The following is a 26,678-nucleotide window of genomic DNA, read 5'->3' as shown; positions in this document are numbered from 1 at the left end:
TATCTGTATCTCCCTGGCACTCTCTCGTCTCCAACTTTCCTCTTCCTGCAGACCACATGAACTGGCAATGTATCCCCTAGGCTGTTTTAGCTTATCAGATGTAAGTGTGCAAATATACATGTACCTCTGAGTGCACGGGCAAAATGCTTCTTTTAGGTGCTAGTAAGGATGCTAGGAAGCAAACCTCCTAGAAAGTCAATCCCCTTGGATAAGATACTTTCTTCTACTTGTGTAATGGAACCCAGAGTCTTTCAAAGACATGGCTTTCCTCACTGGGAGTAAGATGACAACAAAGGTGTATAAACTTACAGATGTGACCTTCTCTCCTCTCTGAATAATGAGAGCACCATAAGATACACTGCATTTGACTTGTTATGTTCACTGACCAAGGCTCTTCTAAGAACTGTAGTTACAGTTCTTATTGTTGCATGCCAGTCTTGAGAAAATGCTACGTTAGGAAGGGCACATTTCTAGGAATGTTTCATAGTGAAATTAGCTTACATTCATCAACACCATTCAAATTAACAGCAGGAATAATGACCACATTTCATAGACTATGTATTCAGCTAATTATCTGTATCATTCCATTTATGTATCTCAGGAGGAAATTTTGAGGACTGTAATACAGGCAACATATTATGGTTGCTGTTGTGTTTTAAGAAAATAAAACTAAATCTGTTACTACTAGTAAAATATGCAAGGAGTATAATACAGACTTCAAAGAAAATGATAATCAGAGGGGCAATTAAAAGCTTCAGGCAATGGGTTCCTATAAGAAAGCAACAGCTTGTTTTGATGGGCTCATCTTTCTGTATTGGTTTATATTCTTTTTTAGTGATTTTTTTGGGCCTTACCCAGTAGTGCTTCGGGGGAACTAAATGTGTCTGAGGATGAAAATTGACTGGCAGCATACCTTTGCACTATTTCTCTGGTCCCTGATTTGGTATTTTTCAGTTGATGGTTAAAAAATGTTCTAAAGAAGTTTATTTTTTGGCTAAAAAAATAAGAAATCATCTGTTTATATCACTTCCCTAGAGTGCTGAGAGCAAGTCATTTTTTTTTTCATGAGTAAATTCTGTGTGGGGACAGAGGGGAGAATTTAGTCAAAAGAACACATATAAATACTCATCTATTCCCAAATTGTCTAGTTTGAATGATTCTAGAATTCTTGTTGGCTTCCTGCATGCTATATTCACACCCCTTTCCACTCCTCCACCACCAACTGCCTTCTAACAGGAATGATGTGAACATCTCCTTCAACTGTGCTCTGTTGTCAAGCCCAGCCAGCTTTGTCTCAGACTAACTCAGTCTCTCCTGGCTATGAGTGACAGTCATTTTCCAAATTGTCATTGCAACTATCTGTTGTGTTCAAACATCCAATATAGTCAACCTGGCTCTGTTCCTCATAGTATTCACAGGAAAGCCACAAAAATTGGTCTTTCAAAGGCATTGGAAAAGCTTCTGGAAAGGCATATTTTCAAAGCACAGGCTAGTGCTTCTGCACAGCAGACATTTTGTGGAGCATAAAGTCAAATGACAGCAGGTGTGTCTTTTTAATGAATGACAGGAGGGAAACTCAAATGGAGGAAGTCTTGGGGACCACAAGGGGGCTCTGTTGGACTGCAGCCTAGGTCACACTAGGGACCCACTGACAATGATTATTTTTCATTGTTTACTATTCACGAGGGTGATTTTCCATAATCAAAACAGACCTTTTGTAATTCTCAGGAAGTACATGGCAACCAAAGCAGGATGTGTGCCTTAATAATAGGCAACTGATCTTTAAAAAGAGAACTAAATTTGAACTTAATAATAATGCCAAGAATAGTAAAAAAAAAAAAAAAAGAAAAAAAAGACCAACAGAGAAAAGGAAAAACAAATTTATCATTTAACTCTATCAAAAACTAACTGCTGACTTCATGGCAAGAATTATTTTTCAGAAAAGCATTTTCAAGTAATTATGAAACAATCATGCTTGACTTTCCCCCTTAAGATCCATATATATATTAGATGATTTGGAAATGAAAAATGGTGGATAGAAATACTTCCCCCAAAGACCCAACTTCAAAACAATTTTCCCAAGTAATAAGAATGATAAAGTCTTTGGGAATAAAAACCTATCTTTGTTTCTTTGACTTTTCAATACATGCATTATTTCACTGAAAAACATTTTTTTCCCTCCTTATAGAACTATATCACTCTAATCAAAGTCTAATGTCATTGAGTTTACTCATTTGAAAGGCCTCATTGATCTGGAAAGTGTCCCATCTTTTTATTTCTGTATAGATGTATATAAGGATCTAGACCCAGTTTTATTTTGTGTAAATGGAGAAATCCATTGTAGAAAATGGAGAAAATGGAGTGGAGAAAAGACAAATTTCTGGTAAATACATTCATTTTGCAGCCTTTATATGTTATTTTATTTTGTTTGTTTGCTTGTTTTGGGCCACAGCTGAGGTTACTCAGGGGTTATTCCTTGTTCTGCACTCAGAAATCACTCTTGGTAGGCTAGGGGGACCATATTGGCATGCTGAGAATACGTGCTACCCACTGTGCTATCACTCTGGCCCGAGGAGGAGTCTTTGTTTTACTATCTGATATGTCAGAACCAATGCAAAAGTCAGGAACTTTTTGAAAAGTCAAGAAGGAGGTACCAACATGATGTCTGACAACTAAAAAATATCACTGAGATCTCATTTCTTGAATGTTTTAAAATGTTATGTGTGATTTTGTTCCATGCAATTGAATTGAAAATCAAATTCAAATTTGTCCTCTTTGGCAGCAAGTTTTATAATCATCATTAACCAAGGATTCTGACTGCTCTAAGCTGAGAAGGCCAAATGGAGCCCAGAAGACTTTTTAGGACAGGGTTTTAGTATTTTACTATATTCTATACAATCATGATGAAAACGTATCATTCTGACATTTTGTCCAAAGTCACAGAATGTACATCAAGAGTGAGGACTAACATCAACTATGAACTTTGGACGGTTGTGATGTGGCCATGTAGATTCATCCACTATGATAAATTCTGGTAAGAAATGCTGATAAAAGGAAAAGCTGTGCATGTAGAAAAGGCAGGGAGCCTCTGGGAAATCTTGGTTCTTTCCTCTAGATCTTCCTGTGATCTTAAATCAAGTCTAAAAAATATAATGAAGAAAGGAAAGAGAACTTCAAGGCCTATCTGGCAAGAAAAAAACACTCATGTCTACAAGTAGACCAATAATCTTTTAGGAAGGGTGCAGTTACATCCAATATAAAAAGAAAATTTTTATTTGAAAAACTGGGTGAAAAAAGAGGCTGTCATCTTTTACCCAAATTCCTAGTGGGCCATAAGATGGGGTACCCATACTCTTTAGAAGACCTACCTGAGGCATGAAGTGGGGTTCTTTTGGTTATGTTGTCTTTGACGAAGATAGATGCGCCCTGATTGACAAGAGCTTCTACACACTCTGTGTGTCCTTTAAAGGCAGCCAGATCAAGGGCAGTGCGGCCTTTCTCATCCCTGATGTCCAAGTCCACCAGTGACTGCAGAAGGACTTCCAAGGCTTGGTGGTGCCCATTGTAGGCCTGCAAAGAAGAACCAATAACCCAAATGCTCTCTCAATTGCTTAGTCAGTGGTGGGCAACCTTTTTTTTATTTTCAACTAAGCCAAATCTCGCCAAAACCACGAGTGAAATTTATTTTGAGAGTCACACAGTGCATGCACCAACAGAGGCTAGGAGCAGAGTCCTGACTCCTGGAGCAGCCGCCCCACACACAGAAGAGCCATATTAAAAAGTGGAAAGAGCTGCATGTGGCTCGTGAGCCGCAGCTTGCCAACCACTGGCTTAGATGAATAGGCTAAATCTCCAGGTCACAAACAGAAGTCATGCCACAGACCACATTTGGGGTCATTATTTAAAAATAGGCAAATAAGAGAGCTACCTAAAAAATTATGTTATAAAATTATAATATTATATGGTTAAAAATTATAATCTCACTGTTAAGCATAAATTTCTTTACCTATTTTTCTTTTGTCAAATAATTTGCTCCAAAAACATTAAATGTATCAACATATTCTTATGTTTTAATGCACTGAACTAATAGTCTAATGCAGAGTTGGGTGAATTAACATTATCTTCTGTTAGTTTAGTTCTGAACATGATGATATTCCTATAATACTCATGATATTCATATATCAGAGATTTTTTTCAGGATACTTTTTAGTTAAAACTGGGAAGAACAATTACTAATAATGTCATAAGCTTTGCAATTTGGCAGAGATATACATATCTTCTTTATAGTCCAACATTTTAATTTCTAACCATGTGACTCTGGGTAAGCTCCTTAAATTCACATAAAGTTTATTTAAAAATCTATAAAATGAGAGCAATAAAAGCTGGCTGGCAAGGAAGATGAAAAAGGATAAATTGCATAGGCTTTGCATAATATCTGGTACACAGTTGATGCTTGTTCCTTTCTCCCTTATTTCTTTAATGAATTATAATAAAATCACAGAAACAATTGTGTAAATATACTTCATACTGTTGCCAGCTTCAGACTAATATTAAATCTCCTGTTTGGCTTAGGTAATAAGGCTTCAGACTACAAAAAAGCAAAGTTGCAAACCTGAGGGAGAATTTTTATTATGCCTTTAAAATAAAAAAATATTAAAAGGCAAAGATATACATAAAGCAAAGGATATTAAAATAAAAGATAAAAGGAGAAAGAATACTGGAGAAAAAGGGAAAAGAAAGATCAGGAGAGAAGAGACACTCCCTTCCCCCCACTGTTTTCTGAATCTCTAGTCTTTTTCTGTATTTCACTATGACTATTATTCAAGTGAAGTTTATTTGAAAAAGAGACAGCACAAAGGCTAGAGGACACTCTTGGCAAATGTGAGGCTCTGGGTTCTCTTCCTGATGCCATACAGCCCTTAAGTACCAATGGGTGATCCCCCAAAACAGCAGCTCGGAGCTTACCACTGAACAAACTGTGAGGGCTGAACAAACCACTGAACAGCTGAGAGGGCAGATGATGACCGAGTGTGGTGGTGCCTTGTCATTTATTCTCAGGGATGAACGAAAAGTAATAACAAAAGCAAAGGCTTAGCAAACTCCAAAAGTGTACTTTTTTGGTTTTTGGGTCACAGCGCTCAGGGGTTACTCCTGGCTCTACGCTCAGAAATCGCTCCTGGCAGGCTCGGGGGACAATATGGGATGTCGGGATTTGAACCACTGTCCTTCTGCATGCAAGGCAAATGACTTACCTCACCTCCATGCTATCTCTTTGGCCCCTGCAAAAGGGTACTTTTGAAAAATACCCAAAGGACAACAACCAAACTTAAAATGCACTTGTGGAGGAGGCAGGCACTGGGGAGAAGGGAATCTGGGGTCGCTAGTGGAAGGACATTGACACTGGGAATGGGATTGGTGAGGGAACACTGTATACCTGAAACTTAAGCTAGAAATAACTGTAAATCGCTGTGATTGAAGTTTTAAAAAAATGTAAATTAAAAATATTAAAAAGGAAGTTTTTCCCCAGAGAGCCACACCAGTTTCCTGGGATTTGTGCCTTAAACAGCATTTAGCTGATTTGCCAGAAGCTTCACAAAGCATCTCTCACGGTCCCTCACTCTGCTTGTGCTGCCTTGCTTTGCCTTCACAGGATTTATTACCACTTGATATCACCAAGCATCACTATCCTAGAATCATGGCACGGAACAGAGCCCCAACAACAATTTTGATGAATGAATAAATAAATGTAATGACTTACTATATCCTTGATGAGTAATGGTGGTCAATTTTTAAGTGGTTATATATTTTTAAAATAGCAATTATTTATTGAGGACCCTATGTTGAGCACTCTAGCTCTTATTAGAGTCATTCATTTTTGGCAATCATTTTTATAAACTGAAAAAAAAAACCCTCAAACAAGTAATGCTAGTTCATTCATCCAAGATCATTTAGCTCAGTAAATACATGAAACTCAGAATCTGTCATTATTAAGATCTATGCTTTCAGACAAGGCGCAGTAATTTCCCCCCAGTAATTCCACTTAATCAATGTTCCAACAAAATAATTTTGTCTTAATGTGCAATGAATGGCACAAAGAACTAAAGAACAAATATCAAGTCGGACCTCTAAGGCCCTTCTCTAGAGAGGAAATAGAGTAACTTGGTAGTCAACTGCATCTCCACCAGACATGTGTGTGCCCCGAATTTTTCCTTTTGTAAAAGCCCATTTCTCATTCTCCTTTCATTCCCTTATATTTCTCTAAATAAAACTATTCTACTTTTGTTTTTGTTTTTAGGGGGGCCACACCCATTGATGCTCAGGGGTTACTCCTGGCTATGCACTCAGAAATTGCTCCTGGCTTGGGGGACCATATGGGACTAGGGGGTATTGAACCTCAGTCCATCCTCGGTTAGGGCTTACAAGGCAGATGCCTTACCTCTAGCGCTACCACACTGGCCCCTTATTTTTGTTTTTTAAAAAAGGAAGCAAAGTAACTTATAAACTATAAAAAAGAGTATATTTCTGAAGCCAAAATGGTTCTTTTACAAATACCCTGTTCTGAGATAGGAGAATACATGTGTATTCTATTTTATTCCATGTCTATCCCTTTATTCCGTCATTGCTCTGCAAACCTTAACTGCATAGGTTTGGAAACTTTCCTAGAATTCTAGTTTAATTCTAAAGCAAGTGGACAAGCTAACTGAACATGTTACACCTTACTTAACAGTCACAACAAGCCCTGGTTTGAGTCCTGTTTCTTCCATTTTTCTCAAAAAGACATAGAGGCCAGAGCTAATTTCTTGGTTTTCCACAGAGGCATGACTGTATGTGGTATATGTAGCTGAAACTCAAGGCAGACAGTTAGACACAAAGACTGGATATGGGTTTTTCTGTTTGTTTGTGTTTGTTGCTTTTAAGAGCCACACCCAGTGCCCAGGGGTTACTCCTGGCTTTGTACTCTGCTCAGGAATTATTCCTGGTGCAAAAGGGATCATATGGAATACCAGAGATGGAGCCCAGGTTGGCCACATGCAAAGCAAGTGTCCTACCCACTGTATTATCGCTCCAGCTGGCCATGGGCTTTTCAGGGTGTCCTAGAGAAAGGGAGTAATAAGACTTCAGAGATGTGCTTATTCCGCTGTTTATTTTGAGTCATTTCAAATGTGCACTAAAGGGGCTGGAGCGGAGGTGCATCAGTAGGGCATTTACCTTGCACGGCTGACCTAGGATGTCCTATATGGCCCCCCAACCCAGGAGCGAGTTGAGTGCATAGCCAGGAGTAACCCCTGAGCGTTACCGGGTATGGCCCAAAAAAATCAAAAACCAAAATCAAAACAAAAAAATGTGCATTAAATGAGGAAAGCATAATAAAGTCACATGGAAGCATCAGCTAGTCCCAGATCAGAAAGATTCCAAGTCAACCCGAGAGCAACACCATCTTGTAAAAAGGCCAGTGCTTATTTGAAAACTGACTCTGCCTCACATGTCTGCCCACTTTAAATTGTCCTTTAGTCACTGATTCAGTTCAACTGATAATCCCAAACTTCACAGACAAGGGAAATGATCCAAGTAGATACTAGCAGCTCTTCAAGGTGACTTGACCACTATAGCAAAGAGGGTAAGTAAACATTTTCATTTCCGCCACTATGATCTGGCCGAGGGACACAGAGAAGGCAACTTGTAAATTGCATTCATAGCTGCAAAACATGGTTAACAATATTGAGACTTAATAAGAGAAGACACTGGGGAAAGGGGAAAGCAGACAGCGAGGAAGTTGGTGGGGAATCAGCACTGTTCAGCACAGCCATCACCTCACAGGGAAATCTGGGATTAGCTTAATAGTTCACCCTTGCAAAGGATTCCTGCACTTTCATCTTTGATCTTCACAACAAAAATCTAACATATTAGCATGTATTAAAGTTAAAGAGGCTTAATATCAAAAATAAAATGGAGTGGACACTGCTGGTAATGAAAAGATTTCAGAATTAAGTTCTTCAATACTAAGTACTTGAAAATTCTCAGAATGGTTGAAAGGTCAGATTTAGCTGTAGAATTATCTTGTTTCTTCCTTTTGTTGAGCTTGTAGCTCTCAGATTTTCATATGCAAGAGCATTACTATGTGGAATTGAAGACATACAATTAGGTAAACTACATTGTCAGGGTAATTTAAGGGGAATGAGAAAAGTATTCTTTATTATGCAAGAGCCATCACATTTTAGAGCTTAATCCTAGAAATAAACTACCATATCATAAGAAATTCTATTTTGTGATTAGAGGTATGGTTCTGTCTTTAGGCATTTGCATGGTTCATGGATTATGGAAAAAAGAAAATAAAAGAAAGGACACAATAAATCTTTAAAATCTGAAAGAGACTCAAGTAATCAGGAAAGCTATTCAACTTAGCAGCAAATCAAGAAAATGGTCTTATTTCTGTTTCTATTAATACCCTAACCAGATGTTTAGCAGGTAATTACACAATGATTTCTGAAGCAATCAGACCAAAGTACAAATATTCTGATTCCAAAAGAAAATAACATTTTAACTTTCAATAATCAGCACAGTTCAAGTCTCCATTGGAGGTTGCGATTAAACATTGGAAATTTTCTTTATAAAATTCCTTTTAAAAATGTCATTCTGTAATTCATGTATTCTTACTAAAGATAATGTTCATTAATTTTTTAGCTAGGAACTGAGGGTAACAAGGAGGAAAATTTGGGGGTCTTAACAAAATCATGAAATAATGAACTTTCTGGAAATCTCAACAGCTAGACAGCTTTCCATTAGTACAGACTTTTTTCATAATTTTTTTATGTGAATGAAATGTTCTTAAAAATCACTTGGCCCAAACCCTTAGAAACTTGAATCATTCAGCTAAGGAAGTATAAGTCAGGGCAAGGCAGGTTTCTTCTGGTTCGCAAGGTTTTGGGGACATTTGGACATCTGGTTTCATTGATAGAATGCTTCTGACTAAGAAATAATGTTGTAGTTTTTTTTTTTTTTAAATCAAGTTAATTGCTCCAGAGGTCTGAAGAGAGAGGGATAGACATACTCTGGGGGTTCTTGAGTCAGTTAATATTTTTGAGAAAGCATTACTACCATTTAGAGGGGACAAGACAAAAGGAATGTTTTTTTTTTTTTTCCTAAAACTGATGTCTAAAATATAGAATACTTTTAATCCCAGGCAAATTATCATCATCTTTGCTTACCTCATTACCTCCGCTTGGTTTAAACCAGTGCTTCTCAAATAGTGGGGCATGCCCCACAGGGGGGTGCGTTTGACCTCGGCAAACACTGTCATAACAAGCTAAGCCCCATGTTTATGTCTCTGTATGTCTCTGGAGCTGAGAGTTGCTGTTTCCTGCTTTAAACCCTGTTACAAAAAGCTATGCATTGCAAACATGCTCATTGTAGCCATTAATCCAGACATTGCCTCTGTTTAAAAGATCAGCTCAAATTATTTTATATATTTTTGTTTTGCAGGTTAAAGTTTTTTTAAATAAAGATACTATTTACGGTCACGGGAGGAGGGCATGAAAAATGTTTTCTTCTTCTTACGGGGGCATGACAGAAAATAATTGAGAAGCATTGGTTTAAACTAAAGTGAATATAGATGGTAGAGTGATTCTTTAAAAGTAAAAATCATATCAGATCTCTTTTATCTTCCTTCTTTCCTTTTATCCTTCCTAGTATATCCATGTGCAAGGCATGTGTTCTATTAGTTACTTAGATCCCTGTTCCTACATCATACATTTCTTAAAAGCCCTCCATTTGGTCTTCCAGAAGACTCTCCTGTTCACTATCAACATAAGTAGCTTTTTTTGGGGGGGTCACTCCCTGCAGCGCTCAGGGGTCACTCCTGGCTCTACACTCAGAAGTGGCCCCTGGCAGGCATAGGGGACCATATGGGATGCTGGGATTCGAAACACCATCCTTGTGCATGAAAGGCAAACACCTTATCTCCATGCTATCTCTCCGGCCCCAATGTGAGTAGCTTTTAAGATCATTGTTCACATGTGAGATTCTATGCAATGTCACATAGTGTCCCCTCTGTCACCACCTCAATCTCTCTAGCCCATAGACCCCTTTTGAAGACTTAACTGTCATTGATCTTGCTACCTATTTACCTGCCTTATTTTATCTACTAAATTAAAAACTCTCCAAGGGCAAAGGTTGAGTTTTGTTTGCCATCAAGACCTCTTAGAATGGTACTTAGTATATTGCCAGAATATGTAAGATGAAATAATAATATTAAATTGTAATAATTAACCAAGTTAATTTTCATATTCATTGATTAAATGACCATATGATAATAATAATTAATAATTATGTTGGATATATCTGAAATTTATAGCATTTGTCCATTAGGTAAAGTGAAGTAAAGATTTTATACACATATTTTCTTTGTCCTCATTTTACAAATGGAGAAATCCATACCCAGACAAGTCAAATGATATGGCTATAAGGTCACTAGTGGGTGATGTGGATTTGGAACTCTAGGCAATCTTCTCTCTGTCATCTGTGTCCATGGTATGCTCTCATTCTTAGTTATTACTGAGCAACTGCGTTTTAATTTAAATAGCAGTTAGTTGTATAAATACTTATCACATTTTGTCACAAGTGAATTTGCTAAAGGCATCTCACTTACAGCTAAGTGGAGTGGACTCTTGGTAGCACCGGAATCTGATTCTTCAAAACCACTGTTGGTTCTGTCCAAAAGCTGTAGAGACAAGAAAGCAAAAAAAGTATGTAAGTACAATTTACAAAAAGAATTCTACTTTATGGATATTAATATTGATGTAAGTTAAAAAAAAGAGGTTTTAGAAATTTAAGAAAATATGCAACTTTGCAATGTAAGAAAACTGATGTTGAATATAAAAATACAAATATGCTAACTGAATAATTTACTTCTACATCATGTCAGCAGTTTCGATTTGGCAAAAGGTTTTTATACCTAAAAGATGTCCAGCCTCAGAAAAGTTATCAAAATGGCCATATGGCATTACCAATATTTATTCCATTTTTGAGCATTGATTCAATGAATACATCGCTGAAAAGATACAAAGTTCTTGCTATGGGACTTACATTCTAGAGAGGAAAAGCATAGACAAATAAACATAAAAATCAAAAAATATATGGCAATGATAAGTTCTGGAAATAAGAGAAGATGATATAAATTGACTGGTAGGTTGGTTTCCAGCTGATGGTCAGGGAATGAATTTCCAAGAGGATGATACTTCAAGTGAGTCTTAAATGAGAAGGAAATTTGGTGGAGGAGTGGTAGGAAAGTGTGTGAGAAAGGAGTGGTCAGTGCAATTGCATCAAGTAGAAGGAACACAACAAATTTTAGGAATGGAAAGAACAATGTGACTAGGGCATAAGACTGGATAAGTTTCAAGAAATATATTCTCCTATACATTTGATAGAAGAAGATAATGTTAAGACATCTCAGAAAATTTTGTGTGATCTCTAACACTAGGAACTAATTCCCAAGAGACAAGTACATAAAAACATAGATATAAGGAAATGTATTCATTCAATAAGTATTTGATGAATGATACCCAAAGTGCTCAAGCATAGTGTCATGTACCATGTATTAAACAATAAACATTATATTAAAAACAAAGCCATTTTCTTTTAAACTATTTTATTTAGGTACTAACATTGACAATATTGCTACTCATATTTTTCTTGGATACATCATTCCAACACCAGGCCCACCACCAGAAAGCCTGCTTTCCTCCACAGTGTCCAAAGAACATCTCCATCTACCCTTGTAATCTCACTTCTAAAGACAAAATCTTCAGAAATGAAGGCTGTTTTGTTCTTTTGTGTTCTCTTACTATGTTTCTCTTTTATCTCATATTTGGGATAGATATTTCCCTCTTTTTGGTTTATTTGTTTGTTTGTTTGTTTTTGAACCATGCCAATTTGTGCTCAAGGTTATTACTGACTGTATTCAGGGATCACTCCTAATGGGCTTGGGGGACCATATGTGGTACCAGAGTATCAAACCTAGGTGGGCCACATGCAAGGCAAACACACTACCCACTGTTGCTTTGATTCCTCCCCTTAATTGTGGAGGTGCTGATATCTACATACATAGATACAGTTAAACTCCTGAAATTCCACAAAATTTATTGCATTAATAAATCCATAAAATTAGTTTTTTTTTAATTTTACACTATATGAGTTAAAATAATATTATAAATGATCTTTGGGTAAGGCATTTTAAGGCATTTTAGTAAGAATGAAGAAAATTAAGAAGTTTTGAGGGAAGAATCTGAAAGGCCTATAGTATGGATGTATATGTAATATATATATTTTTATACATATATACATATATAAAATATGTATATATTGTTGGGGGGCCGGAGAGATAGCACAGCGGTAGTGTGTTTGCCTTGCAAGCAGCCGACCCAGGACCAGCGGTGGTTTGAATTCAGGCATCCCATATAGTCCCCTGTGCTTGCCAGGAGCAATTTCTGAGCACAGAGCCAGGAGTAACCCCTGAGCACAGCTGGGTATGGCCCCAAAACAAAACAAACAAACAAAAGTATTGTTGGAGCAGGCATGATAGCACAGTGGGTAGGATAATTAATTGTCTTGCTGGAGACCAACCTGGGTTTGATCCCCGGCATTCCATATGATACCCTGCCAGAAGCTATTTCTGAGTGCAGAGCAAAGAATAACCCCTGAACGCTGCAAGGTGTGGCTCAAAAATATCATGTTCTCATGTAGGATGAAGTAGGTAATGAGAAACATTTATAGATAATACAAAAGAAATACTTTGGAAGTATGTTATTTTGTTTTTTAAATGGTGGGAGAATATAGTTTGGAACTATAATTAAGGATCTATTAAGATAATGAGAATAAATTAAATTTTAGTTCCAAAGCAAAGAACTTTAAAACAAATTCCCTTACACAGTGGTTTTTTTGTTTGTTTGTTTTTCTTTGTTTTGTTTTGTTTTAAGTAGCCTTTTCTTTGTTTCTCAATAATATCACCTGCAAGACTTCCTGGAATTGACAATGTAACCACACCAAATCCTGTCCTAGAATGAACTTTAATCAAAGGAACACAGAATCATTTCCACTATTTTTGCAAGCATGATATACAGAAGACGACAATATACATTTTCTAGCCACAAGTAAGGCAAGTACCCAAAGTTATCAAGGAAAAGGAATTTCTTTTTTTTTTTTTTTTCATAGTTTTTTTTTAACACCTTGATTACATACATGATTGTGTTTGGGTTTCAGTCATAAAAGGAACACCACCCATCACCAGTGCAACATTCCCATCACCCAAGTCCCAAATCTCCCTCCTCCCCACCCAACCCCTGCCTGTACCCTAAACAGGCTCTACATTTCCCTCGTACATTCTCAATATTAGGACAGTTCAAAATGTAGTTATTTCTCTAACTAAGCTCATCACTCTTTGTGGTGAGCTTCCTGAGGTGAGCTGGAACTTCCAGCTCTTTTCTCTTTTGTGTCTGAAAATTATTATTACAAGGGTGTCTTTCATTTTTCTTAAAACCCATAGATGAGTGAGACCATTCTGCGTTTTTCTCTCTCTCTCTGACTTATTTCACTCAGCATAATAGATTCCATGTACATCCATGTATAGGAAAATTTCATGACTTCATCTCTCCTGACAGCTGCATAATATTCCATTGTGTATATGTACCACAGTTTCTTTAGCCATTCGTCTGTTGAAGGGCATCTTGGTTGTTTCCAGAGTCTTGCTATGGTAAATAGAGCTGCAATGAATATAGGTGTAAGGAAGGGGTTTTTGTATTGTATTTTTGTGTTCCTAGGGTATATTCCTAGGAGTGGTATAGCTGGATCGTATGGGAGCTCGATTTCCAGTTTTTGGAGGAATCTCCATATCGCTTTCCATAAAGGTTGAACTAGACAGCATTCCCACCAGCAGTGGATAAGAGTTCCTTTCTCTCCACATCCCCGCCAACACTGTTTATTCTCATTCTTTGTGATGTGTGCCATTCTCTGGGGTGTGAGGTGGTATCTCATCGTTGTTTTGATTTGCATCTCCCTGATGATTAGTGATGTGGAACATTTTTTCATGTGTCTTTTGGCCATGTGTATTTCTTCTTTGTCAAAGTGTCTGTTCATTTCTTCTCCCCATTTTTTGATGGGGTTAGATGTTTTTTTCTTGTAGAGTTCTGTCAGTGCCTTGTGTATTTTGGAGATTAGCCCCTTATCTGATGGGTATTGGGTGAATAGTTTCTCCCACTCAGTGGGTGGCTCTTGTATCCTGGGCACTATTTCCTTTGAGGTGCAGAAGCTTCTCAGCTTAATATATTCCCATCTGTTAATCTCTGCTTTCACTTGCTTGGAGAGTGCAGTTTCCTCCTTGAAGATGCCTGTAATGTCCTGGAGTGTTTTGCCTATGTGCTGTTCTATATATCTTATGGTTTTGGGGCTGATATCGAGGTCTTTAATCCATTTGGATTTTACCTTTGTACATGATGTTAGCTGGGGGTCTAAATTTAATTTTTTGCAAGTGGCTATCCAATTGTGCCAACACCACTTGTTGAAGAGGCTTTCCCTGCTCCATTTAGGATTTCCTGCTCCTTTATCAAAAATTAGATGGTTGTATCTCTGGGGAACATTTTCTGAGTATTCAAGCCTATTCCACTGATCTGAGGACCTATCCTTATTCCAATACCATGCTGTTTTGATAACTGTTGCTTTGTAGTACAGTTTAAAGTTGGGAAAAGTAATTCCTCCCATATTCTTTTTCCCAATGATTGCTTTAGCTATTCGAGGGTGTTTATTGTTCCAAATGAATTTCAAAAGTGTCTGATCCACTTCTTTGAAGAATGTCATGGGTATCTTTAGAGGGATGGCATTAAATCTGTATAATGCCTTGGGGAGTATTGACATTTTGATGATGTTAATCCTGCCAATCCATGAGCAGGGTATGCATTTCCATTTCCGTGTGTCCTCTCTTATTTCTTGGAGCAGAGTTTTATAGTTTTCTTTGTATAGGTCCTTCACATATTTAGTCAAGTTGATTCCAAGATATTTGAGTTTGTGTGGCACTATTGTGAATGGGGTTGTTTTCTTAATGTCCATTTCATCCTTATTACTATTGGTATATAGAAAGGCCATTGATTTTTGTGTGTTAATTTTGTAGCCTGCCACCTTGCTATATGAGTCTATTGTTTCTAGAAGCTTTTTGATAGAGTCTTTAGGGTTTTCTAAGTAGAGTATCATGTCATCTGCAAACAGTGAGAGCTTGACTTCTTCCTTTCCTATCTGGATTCCCTTGATATCCTTTTCTTGCCTAATCACTATAGCAAGTACTTCCAGTGCTATGTTGAATAGGAGTGGTGAGAGAGGACAGCCTTGTCTTGTGCCAGAATTTAGAGGGAAGGCTTTCAGTTTTTCTCCATTGAGGATAATGTTTGCCACTGGCTTGTGGTAGATGGCCTTCACTATATTGAGAAAGGTTCCCTCCATTCCCATCTTGCTGAGAGTTTTGATCAAGAATGGGTGTTGGACCTTATCAAATGCTTTCTCTGCATCTATTGATATGATCATGTGGTTTTTATTTTTCTTGTTATTGATGTTGTGTATTATGTTGATAGATTTATGGATGTTAAACCAGCCTTGCATTCCTGGGATGAAACCTACTTGATCGTAGTGGATGATCTTCTTAACGAGGCATTGAATCCTATTTGCCAGGATTTTGTTGAGGATCTTTGCATCTGCATTCATCAGTGATATTGGTCTGTAATTTTCTTTTTTGGTAGCGTCTCTGTCTGGTTTAGGTATCAAGGTGATGTTGGCTTCATAAAAGCTATTTGTTCAATTTCATGAAAGAGTCTTGCCAAGATTGGCAGTAGTTCCTCTTGGAAAGTTTGATAGAATTCATTAGTGAATCCATCTGGACCTGGGCTTTTGTTTTTCGGCAGACATTTGATTACTGTTTTAATTTCATCAATGGTGATGGGGGTGTTTAGATATGCTACATCCTCTTCCTTCAACCATGGAAGATTATAAGAGTCCAAGAATTTATCCATTTCTTCCAGGTTCTCATTTTTAGTGGCGTAGAGTTTTTCAAAGTAGTTTCTGATTACCCTTTGAATCTCTGTCATATCAGTAGTGATCTCTCCTTTTTCATTCCTGATACGAGTTATCAAGTTTCTCGCTCTCTCTTTCTTTGTTAGGTTTGCCAGTGGTCTATCAATCTTGTTTATTTTTTCAAAGAACCAACTTTTGCTTTCGTTGATCTTTCGGATTGTTTTTTGAGTTTCCACTTCGTTGATTTCTGCTCTCAGCTTTGTTATTTCCTTCTGTCTTCCTATTCTTGGGTCCTTTTGTTGAGCATTTTCTAGTTCTATTAGCTGTGTCATTAAGCTACTCAGGTAAGCTCCTTCTTCCTTCCTGATGTGTGCTTGCAAAGCTATAAATTTTCCTCTCAGTACTGCTTTTGCTGTGTCCCATAAGTTCTGAGAGTTTGTGTCTTTATTGTCATTTGTTTCCAGGAACCTTTTGATTTCCTCCTTGATTTCATCTCGGACCCACTGGTTATTGAGCATGAGGCTGTTTAACTTCCAGGTGTTAAAGTGTTTCTTCTGAGTCCCTTTGGAGTTCACAAATAATTTCAGAGCCTTGTGGTCAGCGAAGGTAGTCTGCAAAATTTCTATCCTCTTGATCTTATGGAGGTATGTTTTATGTGCCAGCATGTAGTCTATCCTGGAGAATGTCCCATGTACATTGGAGAAGAATGTGTATCCAGGTTTCTGGGGATGGAGTGTCCTATATATATCCACTAGGCCTCTTCCTTCCATTTCTCTCCTCAGGTCTAGTATATTCTTGTTGGGTTTCAGTCTGGTTGACCTGTCCAGTGTTGACAAAGCCGTGTTAAGGTCCCCCACAATTATTGTGTTGTTGTTGATATTATTTTTCAGATTTGTCAACAGTTGTATTAAATATTTTGCTGGCCCCTCATTCGGTGCATATATGTTTAGGAGAGTGAATTCTTCCTGCTCTACGTACCCCTTGATTAATATAAAATGTCCATCTTTGTCCCTTACAACCTTCCTGAGTATAAAGTTTGCATTATCTGATATTAGTATGGCCACTCCAGCTTTTTTATGGGTGTTGTTTGCTTGGATAATTTTTCTCCAGCCTTTTATTTTGAGTCTATGTTTGTTCTGACTATTCAGGTGCGTTTCTTGTAGGCAGCAGAAGGTTGGATTGAGTTTTTTGATCCATTTAGCCACTCTGTGTCTCTTAACTGGTGCATTTAGTCCATTGACGTTGAGAGAAAGAATTGTCCTGGGATTTAACGCCATCTTTATTTCAAAATTTGGTGTGTCTTTTGGGTAGTCTTGTCTTAGATTAGGTCTTTCAGTTTTTCTCTTAAGACTGGTTTTGTGTCTGTGAAGTTTCTGAGCTGTTTTTTGTCTGTGAAACCATGTATTCTTCCATCAAACCGGAAAGTGAGTTTTGCTGGGTATAGTATTCTGGGTGAAGCATTCATTTCATTCAGTCTTGTCACAATATCCCACCACTGCTTTCTGGCATTGAGCGTTTCTGGTGACAGGTCTGCTGTAAATCTCAGGGAAGCTTGCTTGAACATGATTTCCCCTTTTGATCTTGCTGTTTTCAGAATTCTGTCTCTATCTGTGGGATTTGTCATTGTGACTAGGATGTGTCTTGGGGTGGTTTTTCTGGGGTCTCTTTTGGTTGGTACTCTTCGGGCATACAGGATTTGATCACATATATTCTTTAGCTCTGGAAGTTTCTCTTTAATGATGTTCTTGACCATTGATTCTTCCTGGAAATTTTCTTCCTGGGTCTCTGGGACTCCAATGATTCTTAAGTTGTTTCTGTTGATCTTATCATAGACTTCTATTTTCGTCTGTTCCCATTCTTTGACTAATTTTTCCATTGTCTGCTCATTTGCTTTAAGTTTTTTGTCCAATCTCTCCTGCTGTATGGAATTGTTATGTATCTCATCTTCCACAGCACCAAGTCTATTCTCAGCTTCTGATACCCTGTCCCAGAGCTTATCCATTTTGTCATTCACTTCGTTTACTGACTTTTTCAGTCCTGTTAGTTGACATGTTATTTCAGTTTGGAGTTTTGTCATTTCTGCCTTCATATTTTCTTGGTTCTTATTAGTGTTCTGTTCAACTCGATCCATGGTTTCTTGGAGTCTGTTGAGCACCTTCCATATTGCTAGTCTAAAGTCCTTATCTGAGAGGTTGATTAGTTGTTCAGTCATTATCTGGTCCTCAGAATTGTCATCTTCATTCTCTATGTCTGATGCTGGCCTGCGTTGTTTCCCCATTGTCACACTTGTATTGTGGGTTTTTCTACGTGTTGTAGTGGTATTCATTGTCTATATGATGTAGGCAGCACACTCCTCTGGCTCCTCCCTTTCTGGATGGGCTGACTTGCCTCTAAGGGAGGGGAGTCCTCCGTGGATGAAGCCTCACACTGGGTCAAATCTTAGGCCCGAGCATGCAACAGAGAAGACAGTCCAGAGAGAAATGTTTGCTTCTGTGATATAGCGCCGTTCTTAGTGTGATTTTTCCTTCTTGTTGCAATGGAGTTCTTTCCTTAGAAAGAGTGCACAGCCGCGTAGCGAAGCAGAGCGGCCGTGCTCCTCTGAGCCTCTTTTTGCCCCACTCGCAAGAGTTTCACGCAAGAGGACAGTAGACAGACATAGACAGGTCACACTCACAGTCTTTCACAGCTGAGCCCCACTGGGCCGGTATACTTTTGCGGATTTTCCCCGCCTGGTGCCACACACAGGGAGCCAGCTTTTGCAAAGGTTAGCCGGTTTTTATGCTCTGAAGTCCCTCCCTGAAAATGGCGTCTGGGCGAGCGAGGTTTCTGGAGGCTCTTTTTGCCCCACTCGCAAGAGTTTCACGCAAGAGGACAGTAGACAGACATAGACAGGTCACACTCACAGTCTTTCACAGTTGAGTCCCACTGGGCCGGTGTACTTTCGCAGATTTTCCCCGCCTGGTGTCACACACAGGGAGCCGGCTTTTGCCCAGATAGCATTGTTATCTCTTCCCGAATGTAGTTTCTTTGGAGTTAGCTTCCCAGGGCTCTGAGGAGAGCTTCCAGAGTTCAGGAAAGACAGAGAAGGGTAGGACAGGGCTCTTTTCCGGTGCTCAGTTCCTCAGAAGAAGCACAGCCCGGTGGAGATTCTGCAGGTAGAGCAGTCAGCACTCTGCCTGGAAACCCCCACCTGCAGCCATTTCTCACTCACTCCGGAAAAGGAATTTCTACACATGTACTTGATCATTCTCCTAGCATGGGATGTTTTAGAAGTCCCTGAGAAGTCTCATTCAGAATGGGCGTTTCATATATCAGCAATCTTAGATGACACTAATATCTATTATATCCATTTCTCTAACCCAGATCTCTCCTCTAAGTTTCAAACATCACATCTATCTCCTCACTGAAATATCTTCACTTATGATCCCAGCAGAACCTCAAACATAAGCTCAGCACATCTTTCATTCTCCCAATCTTGCTACTTCTTTTTATTTTTTACTTCAAAGAAGCCATCACCATTCATCTTGTTATTACAGTTGAAAACTGGATGTCATTCTTGACTTTTCTCCTTTTCTCCTTCTTCCACAGTTAGATTAGTGCATTGTTCCGTTTGTTATTTAGACTAGAAATGTCATGTTTCATCTAAGCAAGGGCCTTATTAGAGTTGAAAGTCTCAGTACATCACACAATTATCAATATATAATTATTGAATTACTGATATAAGTCAAACTCTTGAATGCACCCACTTCTTTTCATTTCCATTGCCTTTGCTGAAATTCAGGCTACCATTACTTGTCACCAACTTAACAATAGTTCAGCTTAGAAATCTTACTGGTGTCCCTGCTTTCAGGACTATTATCTCTACAACCAATACCATTGCTGTTCATTTGCCTCAGTGTAGTCAAAATGATCTATATATTCTTTTCTTTCTTCCTTTTTTTTTTTTTTTTGGTTTTTGGTTTTTGGGTCACACCAGTGAAGCTCAGGGGTTACTTCTGGCTAGGTGCTCATAAATCACTCCAGGCTTGGGAGACCATATGGGATGCCGGGGATAGAATCCTGGTCTGTCCTGGGTCAGCCACGTGCAAGGAAACGCCCTACTGCTGTGCTATCGCTCTGGCCCCTATTCTTTTCATTTTTTAAAAAAATGTTCAGGTCATGCCTGATGGTGCTCAAAGCTTATTATTGGCTCTTCGCTCAGGGATATTACTCCTAAGAGTACTTAGTGGGCTGTATTGGGTGTTGGGTATCAAACCAGGGTTGCATATATGCAAGGCAAGCACCCTACCCAATGTATTGTTGTTCCACTTTTTTTACCCTTAAAATGCCCTGTTTTGAGCCTGGGATGATAGCTTAAGTGGCAGAACACATGCCTAACATGTACATGGTTCTAACCTATGTTCTGCTTACTTTCCCATACCCATTGTTTATTATTTCCTCACCAGTACAATACACTTTAATCATAGTCAACTTGAAGTATTGACTACTATTGTCTTCCTATGTATTCTCTTTCTCTGTCTATAAATTGCCTGTACTCTGCTCCTACCATGCTAAAGTGGATAGACCCATTGTAATATCTCTTATACCTTGGCTTATGTCAGGACTTAAATGTTTCCTTAGCATCTTGGCATGTCCCCTGACATCTGGTACTTTCCAGTGAGTTCTTGCCTCTGTATTTATTTTTCTCACTGATTTCTTTCTTTTCTTTTCTTTTTCTTTTTTTTGATTTTTTTGGTTTTTTTGGGTCACACCCTGCAGCACTCAGGGGCTACTCCTGGCTCTATGCTCATCACCCCCAGCAGGCTAGGGGGACCATATGGAATGCCGGGATTTGAACCTGCATGCAAGGCAAATGCCCTACCACTGTGCTATCTCTTTGGCCCCTTCTCACTGATTTCTATGGGTTCCCCATTCACCACTAAATTATCTGAAGTCAGTGATTCTATCTGCTTGTTGCTCCACGTAAAGCCTGGTGCCCGATGTGTCACCACACACATTCAGAAAATATTTGGTCAACTATGAAAATGATGGTACATATGACATAAAACTCAGGAATTCCAAAATTCAGTTCAGAAGAGGTAAACCTCTTTCACCGCAAAGGGGGACCAAGGAATGGAGTGGATATGAGGACAATCAGGAAAGCGAGATGATGATAGCAGTGGTGAAGAATATCATGATATTATGGTGAGAATGGTGATAAATGAGAAGGATAAAGATTTTTCACTGATTACATCCAAATGTCATTAAGCATTCTATATGAACCAAGCATTTTTCTAAGGCTCTGACAGAGATCACTTAAAAATCATCTCAGCGATCATATGTGGTATATAAAAAAATAAGATAGTATGGTAATAGTATCCAGAGACAATAGAGAGGAGGGCCAGAAGGATCAGTTGAAGCTTGGTACGAAGAGTGGGAGGGTCCAGTTAGGGCAGAGGAGGACCACTATGACAGTAATACTTGGAAATGATCATTCTGGACAAGAACTAGGTAATCAAAGGAGGTAAAGTGATAGGCATGATACTCCTTTAGCAACAATATTTCAAACCAAAGTGTCTAAAAGAGAATAAAAGGAAGAGTGAGAGAGAGAGACAGAGACAGAGACAGAGACAGAGAGAAAGAAAAGAAAAATATTTGCCCATAGGCAGCAGAGGGGTGGGTGGGAGGAAACTGGGGACAATGGTGGCAGAAATGTGCACTGGTAAAGAGACATTGTATGACTAAAACTTAATCAGGAGCAACATATCAATTGTGAAAGAAAACAACAACATGTATTATGAATAACCTTATAACCACAGTTTTTACATAAAGCTTGTAAAGGGCAGATCTAGAAACTGAACTCAAATTTAACTCCAAAACTTGAAGAACTGCTTGGCAAAATAATGACCCAGTCATCTCACAAGTTGAAACTTTGCTCTTTGACATATAGCAGTAGAGGTGAGACTAGGAAAAAAAAAAAGGAGTGTATCTAACATTTTTTATTTAATTTTTGAGATTTTTCTTTTCAGAGGTAAGCAATCACAGGACATGCTAATTAAACTCTAGTTCTCTAGTAAATATTCATTTTTTATTACTTAATAGGACAATGTGAAAAAGTAGGGAGGAAAGCAATTGCAAGTCCTTCAAAACTGTCACAATTTACCTTCTCTTTCTAATTTAAAGTTTGGTCCCAAACCTATCAAGTCCAAGGTTTGAGACAGGTACCAGCCTACTCAGATATTCAACTAACCAAAAACAACACAGGAAAGAATTATGGAGGCCAGAAAGTCTGAGAGCTCATACCATGGTTCATTATACAATCCCCTAACGTAGCCTGTGGTCAGCAATATTCCTGGAAAATAACATTGCTCTACAGAGATCAGCCCCAACCTACCTTGTCAAAATCAGAAATGGAATGGCTCTTTTGAAATATAGTTATAGCTAAGAAACATGCCAACAGAGTAACACCATAAAAAAGCAATGAGTTCTGCACATAAAGCTGGAAGGTATAAATCAAAACATACAATTTTATATGCAGAGTGTAAAATGAACCAATTATAACTTTTTCTTTTTCAAGGATACCTCCAATTATATATCCTCATGCTTATCAATACTTACATACGCCATTATACAACCCATGCATGCTAGGCTATTTTTGCTGATGCTGAATGATGCTCATAAATCCAACCTATGCATCCAACGTGTCGCCAAGGACTTCTATTAGTGTCATAAAAAATATTGAACTCACACCAACAACTTGGTTCTCTACCTAAATAATATATTAGAATGGCTGCTTTTGAACTTGGAAGATAGAGTCATGGGCTGCGCACATACTTTGCATGTAGGCTTCCAACTTTCCATCACAAACACTGCATGGCACCTAGGCATTGCTGGGAATGATTCTGAAGCACTAAGCTTGAATAGTCCCTGCATACTGTTAGTTAAAACAAAGTAAGAGGCTGCTTTAAGAAATCTGTAATACCTTAATTTATTCCTCATCAATACCAAAATCCTAGAACTGGTTCTTTTCTCAAATGATCAATTGTGTAAGAAGCTTATAAAGTCTAGTACTGCTGCTTCCATTTGTTCCTCAGCCTTCTCCTACCACCTCACATTTGCCAAGACTCTCTTCCGGTGAGCAAACCTGAAGGCTTGGGATTAAAGCAAACTCTAATCCCCACTGACAAGTAAAGATAAAGATGCCAGAAGAGGGAGCAGACAGACTGAATGAGGGCTTAGGAGACTTTTTAACTGCTTTATTTGTGAACATAACATTTCTGACTGAGGGCTAGCTAGTATATCTAATAGTATGATTTTTGGCTGATTACATTTCAAAGACTTTGTCTGAAATTAGAAGGCATTTCCACAAGATCAGGTATCTCGAACACAGCGTAGCCCAATACCATTAGTTTAAAAGCAGCAAAGGTAACAGAAGGCTGAGTTTAAACAATCTTTGCAAAATGAATCTATGATAACAACATCAAGAATAAATATGACGTCAATGAAAAACTGGCCACTAAGTTAATAAACAGTAATCTTAATCCAAATTTGTGATGGAATACATAACTATGACTATTAAGCTTGAAACCCAAGCTTAATAAATGTTATAGATTATGACAAATTATTTAAAACATGGCAGGAAAAAACTCAGGACTCCTAAGAGACATCACCCTGATCAGTTAAGTTTTTCAACATTTTATTTAAGAAAGGAGAAAGCAAGTGTAATTCAAACTATAAAAACAGAAACGTGTAGCCAGAGGGTTTGTGAAGGAATCCAATATTTTATGGTTCTGGTTAGACTCTGACTATACAACTAATTTCCACAAATTAGAAGGGAAAGGAGGGTTAGAAAACAATCAGAAACTATTCTCAGTGACCACAGAAATGAGTTGCTCCAAGGAAAAGTTTCAATTGTATTTATTTAGCTTTTAGCAGTGAATACTGTGTGCACATTATGAGTCTTCAAGATTGTGGAGTCCTGGAAACCCTCCAAGCCCCCTGGAAAATTGGCATCTATGTCACATTCCCTCTCCTTGCCTATGCTTGAGTACGAGACGGTTTTCTGGCTACTTTATTGTTCCTCCTCAGTTAATTATAAGCCAACGTTGGTCAGGCAGAGTCCTGGGTCTTCCTCAGTCTCCCATGAAAAGTCAGAGCTGCAGACATTTCAAGGCTACGATCTGGTGTCAAAACTCTCCTTTCAGAGAACTCTAGAGACTTATGTACCTAGCTGGGTAAGCACTCAGGGATTCTTTCAACCTTAGAATCAGTGGGCTATTTCAGGTCACAATGAATCTCAGCACATCCAATGCCTTGGAGTCTAGCCTGAAATATTCATTTCCTCCATGATAGCCCATCAGAAACAGCAATCATCTCTTTATCACGATTCTGTTCACACACCTTCACAGCTATTAGAAAAAGCCATGTTGCTTGAAATTGTTCTGACAACAATTGCAGGAAACTCGAGGGTTTTTAGAAATGCAGGAATCTAATCTAATTTCTACCTTCCCCCCTCTAATTCCACAGGTAAGGAACCATTAACTTACTACACTTAGGTAAGCACTAAGGTCTATGCAACTTTAAAAAGAGATAACACAAATATTAAGGCGAGTGGGACAAACAGCATAGCAAGATTCCGTTTCTATTTCTTCTTGGGAGCTGATTTTGATTACTCTGCTTATCTCCTCCCTCCAGTGTGTACTCAGTTCCTGGTGATTTCCTTGCCAATTAAAAGCAGAAGAGCTGTAGTATGTGTAAGGAAGGCTAATGAAACCTGCTGTGAAGATAAAGCTAAATGCAGTATGTAAAATGCATGATGTTCAAAACTATTTTGCAAGAGCTGAAAAAAATGTTCACATGCTTTGGCCTGCAAACCTACTTCAAAGACTCCATCCTGAGAATGTTCCAAGCTTAGAACCATTCAAAAGTGAAATAGTGTAAGAATAAAATAAATAAGGAAGAATTGTTAAGTTACAGTTGAAACAGTAATTAAACACAATTTAAGTTTAAAACTGTTTACCTGGAGTTTTTAGAAGCAGTGGGAAAGCACCATGATATTATAAAAGATTCATAGTAAAACTGACATAAATAATTGTACATTTAATATTTTCTCATAATGAAAAAACAAAATACGTGACAAGGAGACTTAAAGAAAATACAATGAAAGGTTAATAATGATTGATTTGGGAGGATGAGACTTAGGATGTTTTTATTTTCTACCTGTACTTTCCTATATACAATAACTTTTCTATAGTAATATAGATTACTATCATAAAATATATTTATATTTAAAGATGAGATGAGCCAAATGATTTCAACTGTTCCTTCAGCTTTTACTATGCTCTGCCTCAAACACAGTCAAAATGGAAGGGGTATTAATTTTCATTACAGCTATTAGGTTTAAATACTATCATTCTATACAATACTACTTTTAATTAAGTGTAATTCTTCATGATGATTAAAAAGTGATTATTTCTTTTACCATGTGGAAGGCATGCAATGCAAATTTACTGAATTTCATTTGAACCTCAGAAGTGAATGAGTGAGCATTACTGGAATGAATCACAAGTTGGGTACAGAATTGACTTCCTTTTTTTAAATAAAAAACTATTTATTGATTGATTGGTTTTTGGGCCACACCCAACAGCGCTCAGGGGTCATTCCTGGCTCTCACTGAACTCAGAAATTGCCCCCAGCAGGCTGGGGGATCATTTGGGATGCTGGGTATTGAACTGGGTCCCTCCAGGGTTCGCTGCATGTAAAGCAAATGCCCCACCGCTGTGTTATCTCTCCTGCCCCCAGATTTGCCTTCTTAACTCCACAGAACCACTAAAAACATTGCTTGTATCTTGGATTTCCCATTAAAAACATTGCTGTATCTTGTATTTTCCATTTATGAATAATATATTTATGGCTATATTTAAAGACATTCACCATGGTTTGAGGATTTGGCCCAAGTAAAAGAGCATGGGTCTTGGCCTTGGCTTCTCTGTACTCCAGCACCAACAGGGGTAGCCCTGATGCTCTTTAACCACTGCTGGGCATGGCAACCACAGTGAACAAAAATAGAACAAGCAATCAACCCCATCGAGATAAAGAAATCATAGAACCTGGTCTTGTGGCTGAACAATGCTCCAGGACATGTGTGTCTTTCTAAATCAGTTTCTTTTACAATGAGAGGCAGTGCTATACCTCATTATGTGGTGACATTCATTTCTTCTTTCATAATGTGAATACTCAATTAAAATTTTTATAATTAATGGGCCAGTTCTATGGAGGGTAAGATATTGGTAAAACAATTCCAAAACACACCTCAGTGGTGGGAGTGGCATAAGACAATAATATTAATTTACTGATAATATAATATAAACCACATTTCAGCAAATTAAGTTCATTTAAAACTATAACACGTTGATAAAAATTATACAAAATCAAATCTAAAAGACAATTTATAATTGTGAATGTCTGAATCTGTCAATAAAATGACATAATATGTCTTTTGAATAATATAATTTTTTTCATCTTGCATTGGCATTCTGAACAAGAAAGTATAAAAAGATTAATTCCTGGGGCCGGATAGCATGGAGGCAGGGCATTTGCCTTGCATGCAGAAGGATGGTGGTTCGAATCCCAGCATCCCATCTGGTCCCTGGAGC

At 38.1% G+C, this 26,678-nt stretch overlaps 1 protein-coding gene across 1 annotated transcript in view; it reads right to left on the bottom strand.

Moving 5' to 3' along the window:
- ANKRD44 (ankyrin repeat domain 44) overlaps positions 1-26,678 on the bottom strand; it is a 342,805-nt gene that overhangs the window by 24,359 nt on the left and 291,768 nt on the right. Inside the window, exons 17-18 of the mRNA XM_049773177.1 lie at positions 10,646-10,717; positions 3,369-3,570 (exon numbers count right to left, since the gene is read on the bottom strand). Coding sequence (XP_049629134.1) covers positions 3,369-3,570; positions 10,646-10,717 — 274 coding nt within the window. The remainder of the gene's footprint in view (positions 1-3,368; positions 3,571-10,645; positions 10,718-26,678) is intronic.

This window comes from Suncus etruscus, chromosome 5, assembly GCF_024139225.1.
Source record: "Suncus etruscus isolate mSunEtr1 chromosome 5, mSunEtr1.pri.cur, whole genome shotgun sequence".
Classification (NCBI taxonomy): Eukaryota; Metazoa; Chordata; class Mammalia; order Eulipotyphla; family Soricidae; genus Suncus; species Suncus etruscus.
The sequence above is the reverse complement of the archived record's forward strand: the minus strand, read 5'-3'. Positions and strand labels throughout refer to the sequence as shown.